This window comes from Ranitomeya imitator, chromosome 5 (assembly GCF_032444005.1).
Source record: "Ranitomeya imitator isolate aRanImi1 chromosome 5, aRanImi1.pri, whole genome shotgun sequence".
Lineage (NCBI taxonomy): Eukaryota > Metazoa > Chordata > Amphibia > Anura > Dendrobatidae > Ranitomeya > Ranitomeya imitator.
Window position 1 is genome coordinate 309,556,301 of NC_091286.1, and position 27,801 is coordinate 309,584,101.

The 27,801-nt window shown below is 43.2% G+C and overlaps 1 protein-coding gene across 1 annotated transcript in view; it reads left to right on the forward strand.

Annotated features, from left to right (window-relative positions):
* SIM1 (SIM bHLH transcription factor 1) overlaps nucleotides 1-27,801 on the forward strand; it is a 195,285-nt gene that overhangs the window by 121,101 nt on the left and 46,383 nt on the right. Inside the window, exon 9 of the mRNA XM_069767988.1 lies at nucleotides 15,912-16,074. Within this exon, the coding sequence (XP_069624089.1) occupies nucleotides 15,912-16,074 (163 nt within the window). The remainder of the gene's footprint in view (nucleotides 1-15,911; nucleotides 16,075-27,801) is intronic.

Sequence of the window (27,801 nt, forward strand, 5' to 3'; positions counted from 1 at the left end):
TTGGCGGAATACAGACGGCCCTTGTAGCTCATCAAGGACTCGTCGACTGCCACATTTTGCTCTGGGGTATATGAATTTAGAAAGGAAGTTTTTAGGAGGGAAATTAGGGGTCTTAATTTATTTAGCCGATCGTAGTTGGGGTCAGTTCTTGGGAGAGCTTGGGAATTGTCACTGAAGTGGAGGAATCTCATCAGGGCTTCGTAACGGGCTCGGGACATGATGGCTGCAAATACAGGGGTGCAGTGGACAGCTTTTGTTGCCCAGTAAGAGCGGAGAGTGGTTTTTTTTTACTATACCCATATTCAGGGTGAGGCCTAAGAATTTTATAATTTCGGGGACATTTGTGGGGATCCAGGAACGGGAATGAAAGGCAGTGGGTTTTTGGGAAATATATTGCCAGGCATATAGATTTGTTTGGTGGACGATTAATTGCAGGACTTCGGGGCTAATGAAAATTTCAAAAAAATCAATGGGGGTAAAATTGGCGACATCTACTTTTATTCCAGGGACTGCAGAAAAAGGGGGAATTTGAGGGGAAAATGAGGTGTCATTATACCACAGCGGGGGGGGGGGGACTTCGGTACTTGGTCCTGCCTCTGAAGCTTCAGCAGTGACGACCGACTCCGCTACCACCGGACTGGGGGATCCCGTGGAGGAAGAGTCGTCATCACTGTCTGAAAGCTGCTCAGCTTCAGGGGCAGAATCTGTTTCGCTGCCGGAACAAAGCAGGCTGTAAGCTTGCTCCGCGCTAAAAGTTCTGTGGGCCATTTTATCTAATTCCTCCCCTAACCCTAACCCTAAAAATTTTTTTTTTAAAAATTATAATTTTTTTTTTCTTTTTTTTTTTTATAATCCTCTGCTGATGATGCAGGGATTACGGAGAACGGGGGTGGGTAAATTGGATGCTGGCGGATATAAATAAAGTGTTTTTTGTAACTGACAGGGCAGCACTTGAACTGTAGTCTCTCTCTCTCTTCTCTCCTAGAACAACTACAAGGAGAGAAGAGAGAGGTACAGCCCAAGTGCTGCCATGTTTATCAAACATTTGGGGTTTTGATCACTGTAATTGGACATATTACAGTAATCAAAACCCAGCAGCCAATGAGAAAATTCTCATAGGTTGCTGGGTCTCTGCTGGCAGATCATGGCAGGCGCACTGCGCATGCGCCCGCCATTTTCTTCCAGCAGAGAAGAAGAAGGGGGGCCAGGAGCCGTGGGCTGAGGACCGGGGACCATGGAGCGGGGACAGGGGCACATGAGCAGGACTACGAGCGGTATGGTGGGGGGCTCGGGGGCTCTATTTCTCTCCCTTCTGATGTGCGATCACATCAGATGGGAGAGAAATGCAAAGCATTTTTTTTTTTTTTACAAACTATTTGCAGCGATCGCAACCCCGGGGGTCTGTAAAGACCCCAGGGATTGCGATCGCTCCAGGGGGTCGGTAAAAACCGACCCCAATACACCGGGGGACGTAAGGTTTTTGGCGGGCGCATCTGCACATGCGCCCGCCATTTTGGAGCTGGGACGTGAAGGAGGAGGGTCGGGGACCGGGGGGGCACCTTCTCCGGTACATAAGGTACCGTGGGGGGCTCGGGGGACCCTATTTCTCTCCCCTCTAATGTCCGATCACATTAGAGCGGAGAGAAACACAATACTAATGCGTTTTTTTTTTTTTTGCGATCGCCGGTAAACGGATAATTACCGGCAATCGCAAAAGCGGGGTGGGTAAAAACCCCCCCGAATCATGTTCTCTGGGGTCTCGGCTACCCCCGGCAGCCGAGACCCCGGAGAAAATCGGCCTCTGGGGGGCGCTATGTACTTTTTCCACAGTGCCGTTAATTAACGGCGCTGTGGCTTAAGTACCCTTAGCGGCCGCCGTTAAAAGGCGTATCGGCGGTCGCTAAGGGGTTAAATAAAGGTGCTTTATTTTTTATACTTCCTATTTTTTGCTTTGACAAAACTTTTTTGCTATATTTAGCAGATTACACCCTTTTTTACATGCATATGCGTTTTTTGCTGTGGAATTTCTGCATCTAATGTAAGTCTATGGGGAAAATCAGCACGGAAAACTGAGTGTACCCACAAGAGAAATTGACCTGCTACGGATTTGAAACCCACACTGCAGATGAGTTTACGCAGCGCTAAAAAGAAGCACAGTGCGTATGAGATTTTCTAGAAATCCCATCCACTTTGCTAGAACTGTAAGACGCTGCGTTTTTGATGCAACCTCAAAAATGCACAAAAATCTAATCATGAGAACGTAGTCTTAGACATGTTTGGTTGGTAGAACATAAAACAATTATTTCTCAGTAATGAAAATTCCTACCATTGGTTTAAACACATTTCATTTTTGCTTTGATTATTTTTTTTTTTAAATTGGCTAAGTTGGCACTAGTAGACAAAGATATAATATTTACTATGATAAATTAAATGGGTTGCCCATTATTTGGACAATCCCTTCTCAATCTATGTGTTTGCCCTCAGTAAAATAACAGCACTTGTACTCACCTGCGGTCCTGTTCCAGTGCTGCTGCTCTCTAACTTCCTCTGGATGCATATGATACGTCCAAAAGCAGAGAGAGTAAAGTGGTTGCTCATTGACCACAAGGCTTGATGAATGTAATGCAGCGCCCCAGGGTCTTGGTCGTTGCAGTAATGTCTCTTTCCTCTAGGGGAGAGTGATGTTACGTTTGGAGGCAAAGAAGGACAACTGCATCCAGGTATCACAAACATGCACACATTTCACACTCCAGGCCACCAGGGGGAGCTCTGCTCCTATTTATTAGGTCACTCCCACACTTTGGTAAAACTGGTGACCTGTAGGGAAAGTTAGTTAGTTACTGGCTGAGCTTCGCTCAGGTAGTTGGTCCCTGACAGGGTTGGGATCCTGTCAGAGATCGAGACAGAAGGACACGGAGTTGTGCATGCCCTGAGAGCTGCAGCTTCTAGAAAGAGACACTGAAGGAGAACTGTATTGCAGAGAGGGTGAAAGAAGTCATAGCAAAGGAGTGGATACCAGAATGGGATCAGCCCTACACAGGCTGCCTCCTTCTGAGGCACAGGATCCCGGTAGCCAGAACACCGAGGGAGCAACGATCCTTTATGCCTTGCTCCAGAGACTGGCAGGACAGCTAATTTCACGTTACCTGCCCACCCTATACCCAGGAGGCAAGGTGGCACCCCTTAGAGGCTGGGGCATGATAGAGTCCCTGTAAAACACCTCATGCCACCGGTCATACGGGTTTGTCCTATCCTATCCGGGTGACAGAGAGAGAGAGACATAACATCTACAACATTTGTGAGGACCTTATGAGAAGCTTAGCAGTAAGGGACTACAACACTGCAGCGCTAGAGGAAGGCTACTGATTTCTACCTGGACAAGGGGACTCTGGACTTGCCTCCAAACTGGCCGGACTCTGTCTGCCCTGTGATCTGGTGCTCTGGACTGTGGATGCTGAAGCCTTCAGTAAAGGTAAAGAGACTGCAACCTTGTGTCCTCATTCTTCTCTGCACCTCTCACCATCCACCATCTACACACAGGGAAGCCCTGGGGATACACTTCACCTGTGAGAAGGTATACCATCTAGCTGTCATAACATCACCCCAGCGAACCCCTTAAAGCAGCGTCGGTCACCCTGACCGAATACCACAGGTGACATCACGAACATTCCCCTTAAAGACCTTTCCCTTTAATACGGACGTCCCAGGGCCACGGACCGGGTCACCCACCGTGACATCCCCCTGTGAACCGAAGGACCCGGTACCGAGTTCCCCATGGCCCCATGGGGGCGCTCCATGTAACAATGTCACGTGTCACGTCTGAGAGAGACAATGCCAACAATGCAGGAACACTTGCAGCATCGGATTTTTTCGTAGTAAACATATGGACTGAGAAGGCGTTATCCCAGTTGTGGACAACCCTTTCAAGGGAAAATTTCTACAGCCAATATGATATATTTCACCCATGATATCAAACTAAGGGAACCAGCCATGTTAAATATGCTGCCCTATCTATGAGTAGCATATTATAGAACAAGAGGAACTGGGTACACTAGTTTATAGGTTTGTGGAAAATGATTTTGTCAATTGGAATCCCTGCTCTGATTTGACTAAAGCTATTGAGCTTATAATATCTGTCAGTTAAATGCTTGCGTCCTCCTCCATACACATGCATGTTTGACTTGGGTAAGCGTTCATGTGTTTTCAATGATGTGGGCGAATAAGTTGTTGCTAGACACCTCGGGTATTGGCTTATCTAATATAGGAACACAACTTAAAGTATATCTGTCATTTTAATTTTTATTCCATAAATCAAGACTGTAAAACATATGAAAAAGCCAACTTTTTAATATATCTTATCAGAGCAAGCTGCTTCTTTCTCCTCCTGAACTGATATTTAATTTTTAAAAATCTTAATTCACTTGTAAAATCTGTATTCAGTGAAGACAGACTTTCCTATTACTGAAACTGGAGATGACAGTTTCTGCTTATAAGAGTCTTTGTAAATTGAGAACGTGAGGTGGGAGAATGAGGGAGGAGCTAGAGGCAGAGCTCCTCCCCCTCAGGTCTACGTAGAATTTTATCAGCAACAACTTCCATCTCCCATCTCAGCACTGAAAAATATTCTGTCTTCACTGAATACAGATTTTAAGTGAGAAATAACATTTTGGAGAATTAATGATCAGTTCAAGAGGAGAAAGAAACAGATTTCTCTGATAAGATATATTACAAAGTAGCTTATTTTCATGTGTACTATTGATTTATGAAATAAACATTAACACAACCTTTAGGCTGTGTGCACACGTAGCAGATTTTTTGCGGTTTTTCGCTATAAAACCGCGAAAAAAACGCTCACATTAAGCATCCTATTTAATAGAATGCAATCCACATTTTTTGCGCACATGCTGCATTTTTTTCCTGAGCGGACTCGCATTCCAGAAAAAAACGCAGCATATTCATTAAATTTGCGGAATCGCGGGGATTCCGCACACCTAGGAATGCATTGATCTGCTTACTTCCCACATGGGGCTATGCCCACCATGCGGGAAGTAAGCAGATCATGTGCGGTTGGTACCCAGGTTGGAGGAGAGGAGACTCTCCTCCACAGACTGGGCACCATATAATTGTTAAAAAAAAATAATTAAAATAAAAAAATCGTGATATACTCACCTTCGATGCCCCTCAGCGCTGCACGCGGTCGCTTCCATTCCTGTAGATGGTGTGTGAAGGACTTGCGATGACGTCGCGGTCACATGACCGCGATGATGTCGCGGTCACATGACCGCGATGACGTCGCGGTCACGTGACCGCGATGTCATCGAAGGTACTGCACACACATCAACTATATGAATGGAAGCCGCTGAGGAGATCGTCTGTTTGCGGTAAGTGAGTATAACAATTTTTTTTTTTTTTTAATTATTTTTAACATTCTATCTTTTACTATTGATGCGGCATAGGCTGCATCAATAGTAAAAAGTTGGTCACACTTGTCAAGCACTGTTTGACAAGTGTGACCAACCTGTCAATCAGTTTTCCAAGTGATGCTACAGATTGCTTGGAAAACGCTAGTATTCTGCAAGCTAATTATGCTTGCAAAACGCTAGTTTTCTGCGGGAATATGCATGCCAATTCCGCATGCGATATATCCGCTGCAGGAAATGCAGAATTGCCGTGGAAATTTCTGCGGCAATTCTGCAACGTGTGCACTTAGCCTAACTCTTTAATGTGCATTGAAATACAAAATGCTAATCCTTTCTTTCTACCCAACATTTGCTGTCAGGAGAGAGTGGGACACCCACATACAAATTAGATAGCTGGCTACCCCCGCTTGCAGGTTTATCTGTCTGACATCTAATGCATATGGGCATATTTTTGAGATGAATGGATGGTCCAACTCAAAAAAGTACAGTTATTTCATGTGTATGACCACCTAGAGATTTAATTAAGTATGTCTCTGGAAGCGGGTAGAGACACTCAGTGTACCTAAATGCAAAGCCCAGCTAAGAGGGGAAAGAGGGCTGACAGCTGTTTCAGGAAAGAGGACTGACAGTAGTAGTTATCATTCAGCAATGCATTTCACAAAAACTGAAAACAGGAGCTTAGAAGATTCAGGTAAAATACCAACTTACCACATTCACCATCTTTTGAGTGGATCTAACATCCTCCTGAATCCTCTTCCGCCACTGCACTTTTAGTATTTGAGCAGGGTTCATCTGAAGGTTATATCCATCTGTCATGCTGTGTTTCTCAAATGATCTTCAATAGGACAATAGTAGATTTCCTTAAAGGGACTCTGTCACCTGAATTTGGAGGGAACAATCTTCAGCCATGGAGGCGGGGTTTTTGAGTGTTTGATTCACCCTTTCCTTACCCGCTGGCTGCATGCTGGCTGCAAAATTGGATTGAAGTTCATTCTCTGTACTCCGTAGTACATGCCTGCACAAGGCAATCTTGCCTTGCGCAGGCGTGTACTATGGAGGACAGAGAATGAACTTCAATCCAATATTGCAGCCAGCATGCAGCCAGCGGGTAAGGAAAGGGTGAATCAAAAACCCCAAAACCCCACCTCCATGGCTGAAGATTGTTCCCTCCAAATTCAGGTGACAGTGTCCCTTTAAGGAATAAATTAATGTATATAAGTAGCAGCACAGTGGTCCATCTTGATATCAACAGAGGTTTACATTCACAAATTTCCAAGAGGTTGTCCGGTCTAAAATGATAAGTCTGCAGTAACTCTGTGTGACTACAGACATAAATCCACCCAGCACACACAATGTGTACTGCGAGGATTCTCCAGTATTTGAGAGCTGCGACTGGCAGGTACATATGCATTAGGAATACTCCTGGCCATAACCTGAGTATTAAATGTGGTCTCGCTCCATATACTTGTATAGAGTGGGGCCGCACATCATCTAGTGACGCGACCGTCCAGTGGGTATGGCCATCTTGTGGGCGCGGCCTTGCTTCATACTAGTGTATGCAGTAAGGCAATGATCAATAGTTGGATTCTGGTCAGGAGTATTCATATCAAATACATCACCACCACCGTTTCCAGCTCAGAAACCAGTAAATCCTTGCAGCACACAGTGGATGAACTGTGGGGGATTCATAAGTCTGCAGTCACACAGAGTGACTGCAGGCTTATCATTTTAGATCAAACAACTCTTTAAAAAGTACATAAAGCACATAAAAATCCCATGGCCACACTAGCTTCTAACCGATTCTGGGTTTCGCCTGTCAGCTCCTTCCCAGGCAACCTGTGCTTTCTCTCAAACACATGGATTTAGACTGATATATACTTTACTAGATGGTGGCCCGATTCTAATGCATCGGGTATTCTAGAATATGTATGTAGTTTATTTATGAAGTTTTCAGAATAATGCAATTTATACACAGGATTTGGCTGGCCGGCCGTGACCAATTAGCGAAGCGTGGTTCAAATTCCATGCCAATTCGCAGGCGGACTGCGACTGTCACTGATTGTTCGCGGTCAGCCGGGTGTGACAAATCAGTGAAGCCAGGGCCTGCTCCAGGGTTTTGAGGGCCCCGGGCGAAAGAGTCTCAGTGGGCCCCCCTCTTTAACACATACCACGATTCATGATGCACAGATACAGCAGAGAAATATAGCACAGCTAAGTAGCATATAACACAGCCCATGTAGTATATAACAGCCCATGTAGTATATAACACAGCCCATGTAGTATATAGCACAGCCACATAGTATATAACACAGCCCATGTAGTATATAACACAGCCACGTAGTATATAGCAGAGCCCACATAGTATATAGCACAGCCACGTAGTATATAGCACAGCCACGTAGTATATAGCAGAGCCCACATAGTATATAACACAGCCCACATAGTATATAGCACAGCCACGTAGTATATGGCAGAGCCCACATAGTATATAACACAGCGCCCATAGTATATAACACAGCCATGTAGTATATAGCAGAGCCACGTAGTACAGTATATAACACAGCCACGTATTATATTGCCCAGCCACATAGTATATAGCGCAGCGCCCATAGTATATAGCACAGACACATAGTATATTGCCCAGCCACATAGTATATAGCACAGCTACGTAATAAATAGCACAACCACGTAGTATATAACAGCCCATGTAGTATATAGCAGAGTCACATAGTATATAACACAGCCACGTAGTATATTGCCCAGCCACATAGTATATAGCACAGCACCTGTAGAATATAGCACAGACACGTAGTATATTGCCCAGCCACATAGTAAATAGCACAGCCACATAGTAAATAGCACATCCCACGTAATATATTGCCCAGCCACGTAGTATATAGCACAGCCGCGTAGTATATAGCACAGCCATGTAGTATATAACAGCCCATGTAGTATATAACACAGCCACATAGTATATAGCTGTTATGAACTGGTGATTCAGAACCACAATGGACCTAGTGGTTAAGAGCACACAAAGTGACCTGATAGTTACTAATAACATAGGACGAGCTCTGAGACGTGGGAACTCTGCTGACCGCAATTCCTAATCCTATCATACCACACTAGAGGTAGCCGTGGAGCGCTCCTGACCAGACCTAGGCGCCTCGGGCACAGCCTGAGAAACTAGCTAGCCTGAAGATAGAAAAATAAGCCTACCTTGCCTCAGAGAAATTCCCCAAAGGAAAAGGCAGCCCCCCACATATAATGACTGTGAGTTAAGATGAAAATACAAACACAGAGATGAAATAGATTTTAGCAAAGTGAGGCCCGACTTACTGAATAGACCGAGGATAGAAAAGATAGCTTTGTGGTCAACACAAAAACCTACAAACAACCACGCAGAGGGCGCAAAAAGACCCTCCGCACCGACTAACGGTACGGAGGTGCTCCCTCTGCATCTCAGAGCTTCCAGCAAGCAAGAAAAACCAATATAGCAAGCTGGACAGAAAATATTGCAAACAAAAGTAACACAAGCAAAACTTAGCTTATGCAGGGTAGACAGGCCACAAGAACGATCCAGGAGAGAGCAAGACCAATACTGGAACATTGACTGGAGGCCAGGAACAAAGAACTAGATGGAGTTAAATAGAGTAGCACCTAACGACTTAACCTCGTCACCTGAGGAAGGAAACTCAGAAGCCGCAGCCCCACTCACATCAACCAAAGGAAGCTCATAGACAGAACCAGCCGAAGTACCACTCATGACCACAGGAGGGAGCTTGACCACAGAATTCACAACAGTACCCCCCCCTTGAGGAGGGGTCACCGAACCCTCACCAGAGCCCCCAGGCCGACCAGGATGAGCCAAATGAAAGGCACGAACCAGATCGGCAGCATGGACATCAGAGGCAAAGACCCAGGAATTATCTTCCTGACCATAACCCTTCCACTTAACCAGATACTGGAGTTTCCGTCTCGAAACACGAGAATCCAAAATCTTCTCCACTATATACTCCAACTCCCCCTCAACAAAAACCGGGGCAGGAGGATCAACGGATGGAACCACAGGTGCCACGTATCTCCGCAACAATGACCTATGGAATACGTTATGGATGGAAAAAGAAGCTGGAAGGGTCAAACGAAAAGACACAGGATTAAGAACCTCAGAAATCCTATACGGACCAATGAAACGAGGCTTAAACTTAGGAGAGGAAACTTTCATAGGAATATAACGAGATGACAACCAAACCAAATCCCCAACACGAAGTCGGGGACCCACACAGCGCCTGCGGTTAGCGAAACGTTGAGCCTTCTCCTGGGACAATGTCAAATTGTCCACTACATGAGTCCAAATCTGCTGCAACCTATCCACCACAGTATCCACACCAGGACAGTCTGAAGACTCAACCTGCCCTGAAGAGAAACGAGGATGGAAACCAGAATTGCAGAAAAACGGCGAAACCAAAGTAGCCGAGCTGGCCCGATTATTAAGGGCGAACTCAGCCAAAGGCAAAAAGGACACCCAATCATCCTGATCAGCAGAAACAAAACATCTCAGATATGTTTCCAAGGTCTGATTGGTTCGTTCAGTCTGGCCATTAGTCTGAGGATGGAAAGCCGAGGAAAAAGACAAATCAATGCCCATCCTAGCACAAAAGGCTCGCCAAAACCTCGAAACAAACTGGGAACCTCTGTCAGAAACGATGTTCTCCGGAATGCCATGTAAACGAACCACATGCTGGAAGAACAATGGCACCAAATCAGAGGAGGAAGGCAATTTAGACAAGGGTACCAAATGGACCATCTTAGAAAAGCGATCACAAACCACCCAAATGACCGACATTTTTTGAGAGACGGGGAGATCCGAAATAAAATCCATAGAGATATGTGTCCAAGGCCTCTTCGGGACCGGCAAGGGCAAAAGCAACCCACTGGCACGAGAACAGCAGGGCTTAGCCCGAGCACAAATCCCACAGGACTGCACAAAAGAACGCACATCCCGCGACAGAGACGGCCACCAAAAGGATCTAGCCACCAAATCTGGTACCAAAGATTCCAGGATGACCAGCCAGCACTGAACAATGAACCTCAGAGATAACTCTACTCGTCCATTTATCAGGGACAAACAGTTTCTCCGCTGGGCAACGGTCAGGTCTATTAGCCTGAAATTTTTGCAGCACCCGCCGCAAATCAGGGGAGATGGCAGACAAAATTACCCCCTCTTTGAGAATACCCGCCGGCTCAGGCAAACCCAGAGAGTCGGGCACAAAACTCCTAGACAGGGCATCCGCCTTCACATTTTTAGAGCCCGGATGGTACGAGACCACAAAGTCAAAACGGGAGAAAAACAGCGACCAACGAGCCTGTCTAGGATTCAACCGTTTGGCTGACTCGAGATAAGTCAAGTTCTTGTGATCAGTCAAGACCACCACGCGATGCTTAGCTCCTTCAAGCCAATGACGCCACTCCTCGAATGCCCACTTCATGGCCAGCAACTCTCGATTGCCAACATCATAATTACGCTCAGCAGGCAAAAACTTCCTGGAAAAGAAGGCGCATGGTTTCATCACCGAGCCATCAGAACTTCTTTGCGACAAAACAGCCCCTGCTCCAATCTCAAAAGCATCATCCTCGACCTGGAACGGGAGCGAAACATCTGGTTGGCACAACACAGGGGCAGAAGAAAAACGACGCTTCAACTCTTGAAAAGCTTCCACAGCAGCAGAAGACCAATTGACCACATCAGCACCCTTCTTGGTTAAATCAGTCAACGGTTTAGCAATACTAGAAAAATTATTGATGAAGCGACGATAAAAATTAGCAAAGCCCAGGAACTTTTGCAGACTCTTCAGAGATGTCGGCTGAGTCCAATCATAAATGGCCTGAACTTTAACAGGGTCCATCTCGATAGTAGAAGGGGAAAAAATGAAACCCAAAAATGAAACCTTCTGAACACCAAAGAGACACTTTGACCCCTTCACAAACAAAGAATTCGCACGCAGGACCTGGAACACCATTTTGACCTGATTCACGTGAGACTCCCAATCATCCGAGAAGACCAAAATATCATCCAAGTATACAATCAGGAATTTATCCAGGTACTCTCGGAAGATGTCATGCATAAAGGACTGAAACACTGATGGAGCATTAGAAAGCCCGAATGGCATAACCAGGTACTCAAAATGGCCCTCGGGCGTATTAAATGCTGTTTTCCATTCATCGCCCTGTTTAATACGCACAAGATTATACGCACCACGAAGATCTATCTTGGTGAACCAACTAGCCCCCTTAATCCGAGCAAACAAAGCAGACAGCAGCGGCAAGGGGTACTGAAATTTGACCGTGATTTTATTTAGAAGGCGGTAATCAATACAAGGTCTCAGCGAACCATCCTTCTTGGCCACAAAAAAGAACCCTGCTCCCAATGGCGATGACGATGGGCGAATATGACCCTTCTCCAAGGACTCCTTTACGTAACTCCGCATAGCGGCGTGCTCAGGCACAGACAAATTAAACAGTCGACCTTTAGGAAACTTACTACCAGGAATCAAATCGATAGCACAATCGCAATCCCTATGCGGAGGTAGGGCATTGGACTTGGGCTCATCAAATACATCCCGGTAATCTGACAAGAACTCTGGGACCTCAGAAGGGGTGGATGATCAAATAGGCAGAAATGGAACATCACCATGTACCCCCTGACAACCCCAGCTGGACACAGACATTGATTTCCAATCCAATACTGGGTTATGGACTTGTAGCCATGGCAACCCCAACACGACCACATCATGCAGATTATGCAACACCAAAAAGCGAATATCCTCCTGATGCGCAGGAGCCATGCACATGGTCAGATGGGTCCAATACTGAGGCTTATTCTTGGCCAAAGGCGTAGCATCAATTCCTCTCAATGGAATAGGACACTGCAAGTGCTCCAAGAAAAACCCACAGCGCCTAGCATACTCCAAGTCCATCAAATTCAGGGCAGCGCCTGAATCCACAAATGCCATGACAGAATAGGATGACAAAGAGCAGATCAAAGTAACAGACAAAAGAAATTTCGACTGTACCGTACCAATGGTGGCAGACCTAGCGAACCGCTTAGTGCGCTTAGGACAATCGGAGATAGCATGAGTGGAATCACCACAGTAGAAACACAGCCCATTCTGACGTCTGTGTTCTTGCCGTTCAGCTCTGGTCAAAGTCCTACCGCACTGCATAGGCTCAGGTTTATGCTCAGATAATACCGCCAAATGGTGCATAGTTTTACGCTCACGCAAGCGTCGACTGATCTGAATGGCCAAAGACATAGACTCATTCAGACCAGCAGGCATAGGAAATCCCACCATGACATCCTTAAGGGCTTCAGAGAGACCCTTTCTGAAAATTGCTGCCAGCGCACATTCATTCCATTGAGTGAGCACAGACCACTTCCTAAACTTCTGACAATATATCTCTACCTCATCCTGACCCTGACACAGAGCCAGCAAATTTTTCTCTGCCTGATCCACTGAATTAGGTTCATCATAGAGCAACCCGAGCGCCAGAAAAAACGCATCAATATTACATAATGCAGGATCTCCTGGCGCAAGGGAAAATGCCCAGTCTTGAGGGTCGCCACGTAATAAAGAAATAATGATCTTAACTTGTTGAACTGGGTCACCAGAGGAGCGGGGTTTCAAAGCCAGAAACAGTTTACAATTATTTTTAAAACTTAGAAACTTAGCTCTATCTCCAGAAAACAAATCAGGAATAGGAATTCTTGGTTCTAACATAGAATTTTGAACCACAAAGTCTTGAATATTTTGTACTCTTGCAGTGAGATGATCCACACAAGAAGACAGACCTTTAATGTCCATCACTACACCTGTGTCCTGAACCACCCAAATGTCTAGGGGAAAAGAAAGACAAAACACAGTGCAAAGAAAAAAAAATGGTCTCAGAACTTCTCTTTTCCCTCTATTGAGAAGCATTAGTACTTTGGGCCTCCAGTACTGTTATGAACTGGTGATTCAGAACCACAATGGACCTAGTGGTTAAGAGCACATAAAGTGACCTGATAGTTACTAATAACATAGGACGAGCTCTGAGACGTGGGAACTCTGCTGAAAGCAATTCCTAATCCTATCATACCACACTAGAGGTAGCCGTGGAGCGCTCCTGACCAGACCTAGGCGCCTCGGGCACAGCCTGAGAAACTAGCTAGCCTGAAGATAGAAAAATAAGCCTACCTTGCCTCAGAGAAATTCCCCAAAGGAAAAGGCAGCCCCCCACATATAATGACTGTGAGTTAAGATGAAAATACAAACACAGAGATGAAATAGATTTTAGCAAAGTGAGGCCCGACTTACTGAATAGACCGAGGATAGAAAAGATAGCTTTGCAGTCAACACAAAAACCTACAAACAACCACGCAGAGGGCGCAAAAAGACCCTCCGCACCGACTAACGGTACGGAGGTGCTCCCTCTGCATCTCAGAGCTTCCAGCAAGCAAGAAAAACCAATATAGCAAGCTGGACAGAAAATATTGCAAACAAAAGTAACACAAGCAAAACTTAGCTTATGCAGGGTAGACAGGCCACAAGAACGATCCAGGAGAGAGCAAGACCAATACTGGAACATTGACTGGAGGCCAGGAACAAAGAACTAGATGGAGTTAAATAGAGTAGCACCTAACGACTTAACCTCGTCACCTGAGGAAGGAAACTCAGAAGCCGCAGCCCCACTCACATCCACCAAAGGAAGCTCATAGACAGAACCAGCCGAAGTACCACTCATGACCACAGGAGGGAGCTTGACCACAGAATTCACAACATACAGCACAGCCCATGTAGTATATAGCACAGCCCACATAGTATATAGCACAGCCCATGTAGTATATAGCACAGGCCACATTGTAAATAGCACAGACACATAGTATATTGCCCAGCCACATACTATATTGCCCAGCCACGTATTATATTGCTCAGCCACTTAGTATATTGCCCAGCCACATAGTATATTGCCCAGCCATGTAGTATATAGCACAGCCCACGCAGTATCTAACAGCCCATGTAGTATATAGCAATGTGGGAATGTGGGCACCATATCTCTGTTAAAAAAATAATTAAAATAAAAAATAGTTATATACTCACCTTCTGTTGGCCGCTGGATCCAGCCGAGGCATTTACCTATGCTCCTCGCGATGCCCCGATCCCAAAAGTGCATTGCGGTCTCGCGAGATGATGATGTAGCGGTCTCGCAAGACCGCTCCGTCATCATCTCACGAGACCACAATGCATGTAGCGGTCACTGGAGCGTCGTGAGGAGCGAGAAAGGCCTGGGCTGGATCCGGAAGGTGAGTATATAATGATTTTTAAAAAAAAATTTACATTAGCTCCCGCGCCAATGTCGCTGATTGGTCGCGACGGCTGGGCGCGCCCAATCAGCAAAGCGGGATTTAAATCCCGTGCCAATGTCGCTGACTGGGCGCGCCGGCTGGTCGCGACCAATCAGCGAAGCGGTGGGACCAGAGCATCGCGAGCTGCAGGAAAAGCTGCTGCGGAGGCGATGGAAGGTGAGAATATCACGATTTTTTATTTTTTAAATTATTTTTAACCTTATATCTTTTTACTATTGATGCTGCGTAGGCAGCATCAATAGTAAAAAGTTCGTCACATAGGGTTAATAGCAGCATTAACAGACTGCGTTACACCGCGTTATACCGCGGTGTAACGCAGTCGGTTTAACGGACTTCTACAATGGTATGTGGGTGGCGGGTGCTGACTGGGGGGGAGTATAGAGGGGGCACTGACTGCAGGGGAGTAGGGAGCGGACGGACTGTGCCCGTCGCTCCCAAGAGTGCATTGCAGTCTCGCGAGATGTTGATGTGCGGTCTCGCGAGACCACTACATCATCATCTTGCGAGATCGCAATGCATGGACCGGTCACCGGAGCGTCGCGAGGAGCGAGAAAGGCCTGGGCTGGATCCGGAAGGTGAGTATATAATGATTTTTATTTTTTTATTATTTTTAACATTAGATCTTTTTACTATTGATGCTGCATAGGCAGGGTTATTAGCAGCGTTAACGGAGTGTGTTACACCGCAGCATAACGCGGTCCATTAACACTGCCATTAACCCTGTGTGAGCACTGACTGAGGGGAGTATGGAGCGGCCATTTTGCCGCTGGACTGTGCCCGTCGCTGATTGGTCGTGGCTTTTTTGCCGCGACCAATCAGCGACTTGGGATTTCCGTTACAGACAGACAGAAAGACAGACAGACACACCGACAGAAAGACGAAAGTGACCCTTAGACAATTATATAGTAGATTATATAAAAAAAGGTCATATTTGAAAACGTGTTCAGACTTGTAATTAAATGATGTCTGTAAGACTTGAAAATTTAGTCACCTATTGGAGCAAATCATGAATCGCTCTTGTGTGCATATGTGCATGCTTTTTCTATATTAGAGATATGAAACATACTTAATATATGCTGTTTCTTATACAGAGATACAGAATACAAAGGACTTCAGCTGTCTTTAGATCAAGTCACAACAAAGCCAACATTTTCTTATGCAAATTCTAATCCAACCATAAACGATAGTCGGAAGAATAATAAATCACGTCTAACTAGTACAAAGTCTAAATCCAGGACATCACCATATCCCCAGGTAAGTTTCATTGACTGTAGACAATGCACTTTTTGATTGTGGTTTACAGCTTTCATGTTCGTATCTACAAATTTGAGGGTCAAACACAATAAGTATAATTTAAAATTCTGCAGATACCACCTATTTATCTACTAAGCCAGAATATGCAGCTTTCATTATGCACATTATTTTGCGAGCATTTAAAACTGGAAGAATGATACATAGAATTCATATTAATACCCATTATTTAAACATAGTGTATTACAGAGATCAATTACCAACATAAATCTGAAGAAAAAAATGGGCTATTTGACTGTATGTAGTCTAATTAGATAATTAGGATGAAAAAAAAAACATATGTAAATTATTTTGAAAACTTTAACCCAGCCTTTTGCATCTGGAAAATGAATGTGAATCAAATCTGGAGAACATTGCGTCCTAAGTTAAATGGGTCATGTTGGTGGGCGGAAGCTGTCTATTTGTGTACCATTTATTCCCTTGCTAGCAAATATTATGTGCTATAAATAGCTTAGGTGATGCGTATATTTCATTACAGGATCAAATTCATATCTAAGAAGGGAGCCTGAAATAACAAGATGCTACAATGTTAATTTCATTGCTTTGGAAGAAAATACTAAACTCAGCCTAATGGTTACAAACGGGAGGGGAAGTGAGAATGAATCGGGAGGGGAAGTGAGATCAAAAAAGGTTTCACAGAATCCACAGGAAACATTTACATTACATTTTGGTTATAATGTATAATTATAAACACAATTATGTATGAATATCACAACATGAGCCGTTAAAGTAATAATAGACTTTACTAAGCAATACTATCAGCATAATTGAAGTGAATAATTCTAATTTTACAATACCAAAGCGTATTTGCAGATTTGTTGTTTTAATTGTCCACACTTTTTTCTTTTCAACTCATGTAGCAAATTGTCAAATGTAGAACCAGAATAAAGGCACAGTATTTTCTTCTTCATTATATTTAATTTTTATCTTCATTATTATCTTTCCAGCAAATTATACTCTGCAGGGCATGACTTACATGTAAACTCTTTTACCATTAGGATACCCAGTATGATACAGTTACATGTCACTTCAAATATAGATAAAGAGTGGTGCAAAATTAGACCCTAATCATTTCCATTCTTTAGAAAATACGCACCATGGAGAGTCATGGCATTTAACCGATAGTAACGGCAGAACATTTAATCAAATATTATGATTTCATCGGTAAAATTAGACTTTACTACAAATCTGGCTGCTATCATCTCTGCAAAAATTACTTGGTGAGGTATTACTAAGCTTTATATGTGAATATTTCACATTTACACACACAAATGAGGAATTCTACATAGAATATGTATTGAAATAACAGAATAACAGCTTTCCTATTGATGAATTACTCATTAAGGGCTCATACTCACTTGGGTGAAATACAGCTGAGTTTCGCATGTTAAAACCTGGCTCTGCCACCAGCACTTCAGAGCGGAGCGTGTGGCAGCATAGCAATACATGGAGCTGCACGCTCCCAAGTGCCGGCGGCAGAGCTGGGTGTTACCATGCGAGACTCGGCCGTATTTCACGCAAGTGAGTATGAGCCCTAATTAATATTCTCCTTGCTGTCTTCTAATATAGAGTACAGACCAAAAGGTTGGACACACCTGGAGCATAACAATATTGTATCATACAATTATTAGGTTCTGTAGAAGGACGTAGATCTGGGGATTTATTATGATGGAACATAGGCTGAACTGGATGGACAAATGTCTTTTTTCGGCCTTACTAACTATGTTACTATGTTACTATGTTACCTTCTCATTTAAAGATTTTTCTGTATTTTCATGACTATGAAAATTGTACATTCACACTGAAGGCATCAAAACTATGAATTAACCCATGTGGAATTATATACTTAACAAAAAAGTGTGAAACAAATGAAATTATGTCTTATATTCTAGGTTCTTCAAAGTAGCCACCTTTTGCTAATTTGATTATATAATTTGATCGTGTTTGACTTCACTGTCTCTGTTGGTATTAGTTATTTGATTGTGAAGAGGATCATAGTCTATTTTCTATAGAGGAATTGTCTTGGTGGTACCTTTTGCTTTGATGACTGCTTTGCACATTCTTGGCATTCTCTTGATGAGCTTCAAGAGGTAGTCACCGGGAATGGTCTTCCAACAATCTTGAAGGAGTTCCCAGAGATGCTTAGCACTTGTTGGCCATTTTGCCTTCACTCTGCGGTCCAGCTCACCCAAAACCATCTCGATTGGGTTCAGGTCTGGTAACTATGGAGACCAGGTCATCTGGCGTAGCACCCCATCACTCTCCTTCTTGGTCAAATAGCCCTTACACAGCCTGGAGGTGTGTTTGGGGTCATTGTCTTGTTGAAAAATACATGATGGTCCAACTAAATGCAAACCAGATGGAATAGTATGCCACTGGAAAATGCTGTGATAGCCATGCTGGTTCAGTATGCCTTCAATTTTGAATAAATCCCCAACAGTGTCACCAGCAAAGCATCCCCACACCATCACACCTCCTCCTCCATGCTTCACGGTGGGAGCCAGGCATGTAGAGTCCATCCGTTGACATTTTCTGTGTTGCACAAAGACACGGTGGTTGGAACCAAAGATCTCAAATTTGGACTCATCAGGCCAAAGCACAGATTTCCACTGGTCTAATGTCCATTCCTTGTGTTCTTTAGCCCAAACAAGTCTCTTCTGCTTGTTGCCTGTCCTTAGCAGTGGTTTCCTAGCAGCTATTTTACCATGAAGGCCTGCTGCACAAAGTCTGCTCTTAACAGTTGTTGTAGAGATGTGTCTGCTGCTAGAACTCTGTGTGGCATTGACCTGGTCTCTAATCTGAGCTGCTGTTAACCTGCAATTTCTGTGGCTAGTGACTCGGATAAACTTATCCTCAGAAGCAGATGTGACTCTTGGTCTTCCTTTTCTGGGGTGGTCCTCACGTGACCCAGTTTCTTTGTCACGCTTGATGGTTTTTGCAACTGCACTTGGGGACATTTTCAAAGTTTTCCCAATTTTTCGGACTGACATACTTTCATTTCTTAAAGTAATGATGGCCACTCGTTTTTCTTTAGTTAGCTGCTTTTTTCTTGCCATAATACAAATTCTAACAGTCTATTCAGTAGGACTATCAGCTGTGTATCCATTAGATTTCTGCTCAACATAACTGATGGTCCCAACCCCATTTATAAGGCAAGAAATCCCACTTATTAAACCTGACAGGGCACACCTGTGAAGTGAAAACCATTTCTGGTGACTACCTCTTGAAGCTCATCAAGAGAATGCCAAGAGTGTGCAAAGCAGTCATCAAAGAAAAGGTTGCTACTTTGAAGAACCTAGAATATATGATGTATTTTCAGTTGCTTCACACTTTTTTGTTAAGTATATAATTCCCCATGTGTTAATTCATAGTTTTGATGCCTTCAGTGTGAATTTACAATTTTCATAGTCATGAAAATACGGAAAAATCTTTAAATGAGAAGGTGTGTCCAAACTTTTGGTTTGTACTGTATATGCATATGCTAATTAATGTGGACTAATCCTAAACTTCACCAGTCACCCAACCACTCTGCCAGATCTGCTGGCCAAGGCGCATATATAAGTATCACCTAGTTCAGTAGCTATTTTGTTGATACAAATACTTACCTCCCACTAAACTTGCATCTCACACAAAGTTGTTATCAAGTTACAATAAAATGTGCAAATGTAATAAAGGGGTTCTCAAAAAATGTGATAGACATATGTCAAGCTGCAACCTGACCTAGTCACATGTCAGGATGGGTTGCAGCCTGAAAAAATAGGGTAGCAACAGTAGGAGGAGCAGCATCATGAAGAAATATACCTGATCTGCTCCTTAGCCGTGGAGCACAAATGAAGCAGCTGAAAAAAACAAAAAAAAACACTCCCCCTCTGCCATATCAGCAATGTGATACTGATTAAAATAATACCTGTGGTGAAGAAATCCATTTTGGGGTTTTGGTTAATCTGCATTTGAAGTCTTGTAATGATATTTCCATACATTGCGATGTGGCTGTGGGTAGGGTCTTTTCTCCCTGCTCTGGCCCTCCATCTACCTTCTTGTATTTGAAGGACATGGCACCGATCTGTCGGTGATGTACCTACTATTTCAAATCGCAAGCTGGTGTAGTAATTTTTGTGGTCTTCGATAAAACAGCAGGTTTTCAAGAAAATGGCACCATCGGCAGCGCATGCACTTCTACAAGTCATCAATCCTACTTCTCAATCTGCGCATGCACCACCCACTACGTGCAGACCACCAGCCCGTGAGCAAAATGTGACCACGCATGCGCCACTGATGGTGCCATTTTCTTGTAGAACTGCTGTTTTTTGTTGTTTGTTGCTGTCCACAAAAATAAGAGGCAAGTCTCTTATAGATCGATGTCCTGTCATTCAAAAACAGTAGGCAGATAGAGGGCCAGAGCAGGATGAAAAGACACTACTCAGTCTCATCCAGCTGTACAGAAATATCATTGCAAGAAAACTTGAAGCGCTGATTAAACAAAAAACACAAAATGGATATCTTCACCACAGTTATTTTAATCTGTATCACAGTGCCTGCAATATAGCCATGCCTTCACTTTAATTAGGAATACCCTGCTGATAGGTTTTCTTTAACTGCTTAATGACGGAGCCAATTTTGACCTTAATGACCAAGCTAAATTTTACAATTTTGACCATTTTATGAGGTTATAACTCTGGAATGCTTCAACATATCCCACTGACTCTGAGAATGTTTTTTCGTGACATCTTGTACTTCATGAGAGTGGTAAAATTGATTTGCTATAATTTGCATCTATTTGTGAAAACATTTTTGTCAAAAAGTTTGGAAATTTTGCACTTTTCCAACTTTGAATTCTTATACTCTTAAATCAGAGATATATGTCACACAAAATAGTTAATAAAAAGCATTTTCCCCATATCTACTTTACATCAATTTTTGAAACAAATTTTTTTGCTAAGTTATAAGGGTTAAACGTTGACCAGCGATTTCTCATTTTTCAAAAAACAATTTACAAAACCATTTTTTTAGGGACCACCTCACATTTGAAGTGACTTTGAGCGGTCTCTATGACAGAAAATACCCAAAAGCAACACCATTCTAAAAACTGCACCCCTCAAGGTGCTCAAAACCACATTCAAGAAGTCTATTAACCCTTCATGTGCTCCACAGGAATTTTTGGAATGTGGAAATAAAAAAGGACATTTAACTTTTTTTCACAAGAAAATTAATTTAGATCCATTTTTTTTTCACAAGGATACCAGGAAATAATTAACCCCAAAATGTGTTGTGCAATTTCTCCTGAGCATGCCTATACCCTATATGTGGGGGAAAACCACTTTTTGGGCACATGGCAGAGCTTGGAAGGGAAGGAGTGCTATTTGAGTTTTGAATGCAAAATTTGCTGGAACAATTAGAGGGCATCATATCGCGTTTGGAGAGCTCCTGATGTGCCTAAACAGTAGAAACCCCCCATACGTGACCTCTTTTTGGGAACCACATCCCTCAAGTATTTTATCCAGTGCATTTTGAACCCACAGGTATAAGGGCCGGCTCCAGGTTTTTGAGGGCCCCGGGCAAAAGAGTCTCAGTGGGCCCCCCCTTTAACATATACCACGATTCATGATGCACAGATACAGCAGAGAAATATAGGTATAGTACAATGCCAGATTTCACTTCTTATATGAGTGATAGCTATTGTAAATTCTACAATACCATACAGCAGAGGGGCTTTACATAAGTCAACCCCTTATATGCCAATTTTTGTGACCAACTCCCTCTTCCTCAGTTACCAGTAGGTATTTTTTTGTTAGCTGAACTTGCTAACTGCAAGAAAAAAAAGCATACATTGAATATGACAATTTTGCAATGGAAAACTTTTTAAAGTAAACATTAGAAAGTATTAACATAGAACATTTGTAAAAGTGCAAAATGGGTAGCATGTGGCACAGCCACGCAGTATATATCACAGCCACGTAGTATATAGCACAGCCACATAGTATATAACACAGCCCACATAGTATATAGCACAGGCATGTAGTATATTTCACAGCCACATAGTATATAACACAGCCATGTAGTGTATAAAACTGCCCATGTAGTATATAACACAGCCCACGTAGTATATAGCACAGCCACTATTTTCAATATTATGTCCACAAAATTACCATATGGCACTTCAAATACTAAATGCAACAACAATATGGATAAACAGTGGCATTAACCTCTGATTCCAAAGAAGAGAACCATAAGAATATCGTTAAAATACCATTTATTAATAATATTAAAAAAGTTACAGAACATAAATTTACAAAAAATACCCCAGGGGGCCGAAACAACACCCTATAGAAGAATATGCATAGCAATCCGACTGCAAACTGAAAAATCCACCAAAGGTTCAATAAATCCGTAAATATATAATGTATATCCAGATCCACCTGATGCCTGTCATTGCGCCTATATAATCATATATTGCATCCCTACGGGGAATACTTAGTATAAAGTGCAGACAGGTAGATAGTAGATAGTAGATAGTACAAGTAGATAGTACAATTAATTACAAAGTACAAAAGCTCTCACCGCAGTAGTAAATTCGTGGATAGAGGCTGCAGGTGGATCTGGATATACATTATATATTTACGGATTTATTGAACCTTTGGTGGATTTTTCAGTTTGCAGTCGGATTGCTATGCATATTCTTCTATAGGGTGTTGTTTCGGCCCCCTGGGGTATTTTTTGTAAATTTATCTTCTGTAACTTTTTTAATATTATTAATAAATGGTATTTTAACGATATTCTTATGGTTCTCTTCTTTGGAATCAGAGGTTAATGCCACTGTTTATCCATATTGTTGTTGCATATAGCACAGCCACGTAGTATATAGCACAGCCCACGGAGTATATAGCACAGCCATGTAGTATGTAACACAGCCCGTATCCCCCCCGAGAATGGCCCCACAGTTCAGTACTCACTGTTATGGTAAAAAAAAAAAAAAAAAACACACTCCTCACCACGTAGCATATAACACAGCCAACTTACTATATAGCACAGCCACGTAGTATATAACACAGCCCACATAGTATATAACACAGCCCACGTAGTATATAGCACATCCACGTAGCATATAACACAGCCCACATAGCATATAACACAGCCCACGTAGTATATAGCACAGCTACGTAGTATATAACACAGCCCACGTAGTATATAACACAGCCATGTAGTATATAGCACAGCCATGTAGTATGTAACACAGCCCATGTAGTATATAGCACAGCCCACGTAGTATATAGCACAGCCACATAGTATATAACACAGCCATGTAGTATAGAGCACAGCCATGTAGCATATAACACAGCCCACAAAGTATATAGCACAGCCACATAGTATGTAACACAGCCACATAGTATATAACACAGCCCACGCAGTATATAGCACAGCCACATAGTATGTAACACAGCCCGTATCTCTCCCCGAGAATGGCCCCACAGTCCAGTACTCATTGTTCTAGTAAAAAATACCAAAAAAACCCCACACTCCTCACCTTTCCTCGTGCCTGCACTGCTCCCTGCTCCTGTCTCAGTGGCTGCACTGCCTGGCACACAGCGAGTGTACAATGACGTCATCGTGCACCCGCAATGTCAGAGGCAGAGCAGGGAATCATGGGAGAGGGAGCGTCAGCTGACGTTCTCTCCTCCATCATTGCTTTGAACTGTAGCGGCAGATGCGGGTATAGTTAAATGTGGCAGGGGAGTCGGCGCTGGCAGCAGGTGGGCCCCCCTGCCTCTCAGGGGCCCCATAGCAGCTGCATGATGTGCCGATAGCTGAGGGCCCATGGGGTAGTGGGGGCCCTAGGCAGCTGCCTGCCCCTAATGCCAGCCCTGCCTGCAGGGGCCCCCCAGAGCTTCAGTGTACCATATCATGAATGGGCCCCCCATCTTGCCAGGGCCACAGCACTTGCTCAGGTGCTCAAGATACACTTGTTTCACATTTTGTGTGCTGACGTTGGCCCTGACAATATATGACACAGAGTGTTGATAACATTAGATCATCATACTGAATATATTCTCATTAGTGTTGAGTGCAAGTGCTCGCTACTCCAGTTTGCAGCGGGTGCTCGGGTATGCACCAAATGTCACGGGTGCTCAATTTCCCACCCAACATGTTTCACAGCTAAAAAACCCAAAAAAGTGTGGGGATCTGCAATACTCCGTGCATATCTGAGCATCTGATGCAAATACGAGTAGAGAGCACTTACGCTCAACACTAACCTTCATATTGTCAATTTTTTTTATTTTTGCTAAACCCCCAGTTCTAACCCCAACTGTAACATCAACCCTAACACACCCCTAATCATAACACAACCCTAACCCCCACCCTAACGCAACCTTAATGCTAACACACCCCTAATCCTAAAACAGCACTAACTCCAACCCTAACATAGTAACATAGCTAACCGTAACCCTAAACCCAACTGCAAAGAATGGACAAAAAATATATATTTTATCATTTTTATCTAACTAAGTTGGTGACAAAGGGGGGTTTGATTTACTACTTTTTAATGTTGATCACTGTGATAGTATCTATCACACTGATCAAAAGGAGTCAATAGGAAAAATGTCCGATTGATGCCTGCCGGCAGATCTTGGGAAGTGAACTGCTCCTGTGCCTGCCATTTTTTCATCTAGGAAGATGGCGCCGGGCCGGGGGACGGAGCAGGAGGGACAAGGGGATGGAGGAGGTACCAGGTTGACTCAGGGAGCATCATTTCTCTTTTCTCTGACAAGTACAGTGGGTACGGAAAGTATTTAGACCCCTTTAAATTTTTTACTCTTTGTTTCATTGCAGCCATTTGGTAAATTCAAAAAAGTTCATTTTCTTGTCATTAATGTACACTCTGCACCCCATCTTGACTGAAAAAACATGAATGTAGAAATTTTTGCATATTAAAAAATATAAACTTACATATCACATCTTCATAATAACCAAGATCTCGGGAGATGAGATTTCAGCTCTAAGATCTTATCTCCCTAGATCTTGGTACCGAGATCTCCATCTGCGCATGCGCCACCCCCCAGCGGCCATTTTCCCAGAGTCCACCGCCCAGGAAACCATGGAACGGCGTGGGGCTCTAGCCTTTCACAAAATGATGGCAGAGCCCCTGGCAGCACCGGAGACCCATGCAGCAGCACCGGAGACCCCCACACGGCACCAAAGACCCCCACATTGCACCGGAGACCCCCACACAGCACCCCCTCATCTCAGCCTGTGGCCTGCAGCAATGGTATCGGTAAGGTATATACACATTATAAGACGCACCCCCATTTTCCCCCAAAATTTTGTGGAAAAAAGTGCGTCTTATAATCCGAAAAATACGGTAAATACAATATAACTTTTAAAAGACAGACATGTATAAAACGCAACATACACAGAGACAGGCAAGGAAACCCCCATGATAGGAGATTGACACATTTTACTTTTTGCATACCTGCTTTCCTAGACTAATTTTGCCTTCTGGGCATATACTTTCCTGCCAGCATAGCCTTTTTGGTTAGGTCTTTTTGTCACAGGATGGTGAATAGTAATTAAAAATAAAATAAAATAACAAAAAAGATACACTTGTTTCACATTTTGCATACCTGTTATAGTAGTCCAATGTGAAAAGCATTCACAAAACAACAACATTGTGGGCTGTTTTCTTGATTCATTTGTCTTCCTGGGAGTGTATCTAGCATCTAGACTTCCTTTTTGGCCAGCAGGATTTAATTTGGCTATCAAAAAATTGAACAAAACCCTACATCTCCAAATTTAAATCGGCAGGACTGTTTTCTCACAACTGTTTAATTTAATGAAATTTGAGACACTACACAGCACACCAATTCTATGGGCACATAAATGTGTTTTAGACTTTATGGGCATCACATGTACCATACCTAGCATTTCTTGTTTATTCCTTTTTCTCAAGAGTTGGACAAGTGTGGTCAACCTTTTTTGTAAATTAAATTGTGTACAAAATGCATGGTAAACAAAAAAGTGGCACAGGCAATGGATGGGGTAGTCTAAAGGAAAAAAAGACATACCATGGCAAAGAATGTGGGAGCAGGTAACATCAGCAGCCATCTGGACAATAGTACTACCAAAAACAGGTCACAATTGTCCGCTTTTGTCTCCAGCAAGCAAATGAGTGGACAGGGAGCAGGGAACATAATAGAATACATAAAAATAAAAATGAAAATAAACCGTGGGCGCTAGCGTTGTTAGGATACCCACTGCAAATAATGGGACAATACCACCCTTTTTGTCCCTAAATGGTAAATGCAAATGATCAAAATGTTGTATTTGCGCTGTATTGTATCCTAATATCGGACAAACATTGGTTAAAACATGTAAGCATATGAATACTTGTGACACAATAAATAATATTGCTGACCGGATAGTTCTCTGCTCTGTAAGGCCGGGGTCACACTTAGCGTAGGGAAATTCGGTCCGTATTTTACAAGTGTAATATGCAGAAAAGTTCCTGAACAGTGATCCATATTCAACGTGAGGATGCGATTTATGCCCTTAAAAATTATCCGTGTGCCATCCGTATGGCATCCGCACTGCAATCTCGCCGGCTTGCAAAATGGACATAGAATGGATCCATGGGCTCAAATATTTGTGAAAACATACACGTATATCCAGTCTATATATATATATATATATATATATATATATATATGTCAGTGAGACATATATATATATATATATATATATATATATTTATATTTAATACAGAGCTAGATAGCTTAAAAGCCGGTAATTCAATTGCCGGCTTTTGCTATCTCCTTATCAAACCCGACATGATATGAGACATGGTTTATATAAAGTAAACCATTTCATATCCCTTATTTTTTTTACATATTCCTCACTAATAATGTTAGAAGTCTCTGTGTGCATAATTTGGTGGCTCTACGTTGTGAATTCAGCTTTTGGGCTCCCTCCGGTGGTTGTAGAGGGTAATGCAGTTGTGCCTGGACTGCAGGAGTGGACAGGTGTGTCTACTAATTGCAAGACTGACTGGGGTATATAGCTTTGCTGGATCCTTTAGTCAGTGCCAGTTGTCCATTGTTCTTGAAGGATTCACTTCCCTGCTGGTCTCTCCAGTTTGCTGTGTTTTTCTACAAAGATAAATCCTGGCTTGGTTTTTGCTGTCCACCTGCAGTGGACCTTATAGTTCTGTGCATTTTCATGTTTTTGTCTTGTCCAGCTTGGTCTGTGAAGGATTTTTTGCAGCCTAGCTATTTCTCTGGAGATGCAGATATACCCCCCATGTCTTTAGTCAGATGCGGTGATCCGTATTTTCTGCAGTGGATATTTTCTAGTGTTTTTATACTGACTGCATAGTACTCTGTTCTATTCTTTCTTTTTAGCTAGTATGGCCTCCTATGCTAAAATCTGATTTCATATCTGCGTATGTTATTTCCCTCTCCTCTCACAGTCAATATTTGTGGGGGGCTATCTATCCTTTGGGGATTTTCTCTGAGGCAAGATAGGTTTCCTGTTTCTGTCTTTAGGGGTAGTTAGATCTTAGGCTGTGCCGAGGGGTCTAGCGAGTGTTAGGTACCCCCCACGGCTACTTCTAGTTGCGCTGCTAGGTTCAGGGTTTGCGGTCAGTACAGGGACCACCTTCTCCAGAGTACGTCTCATGCT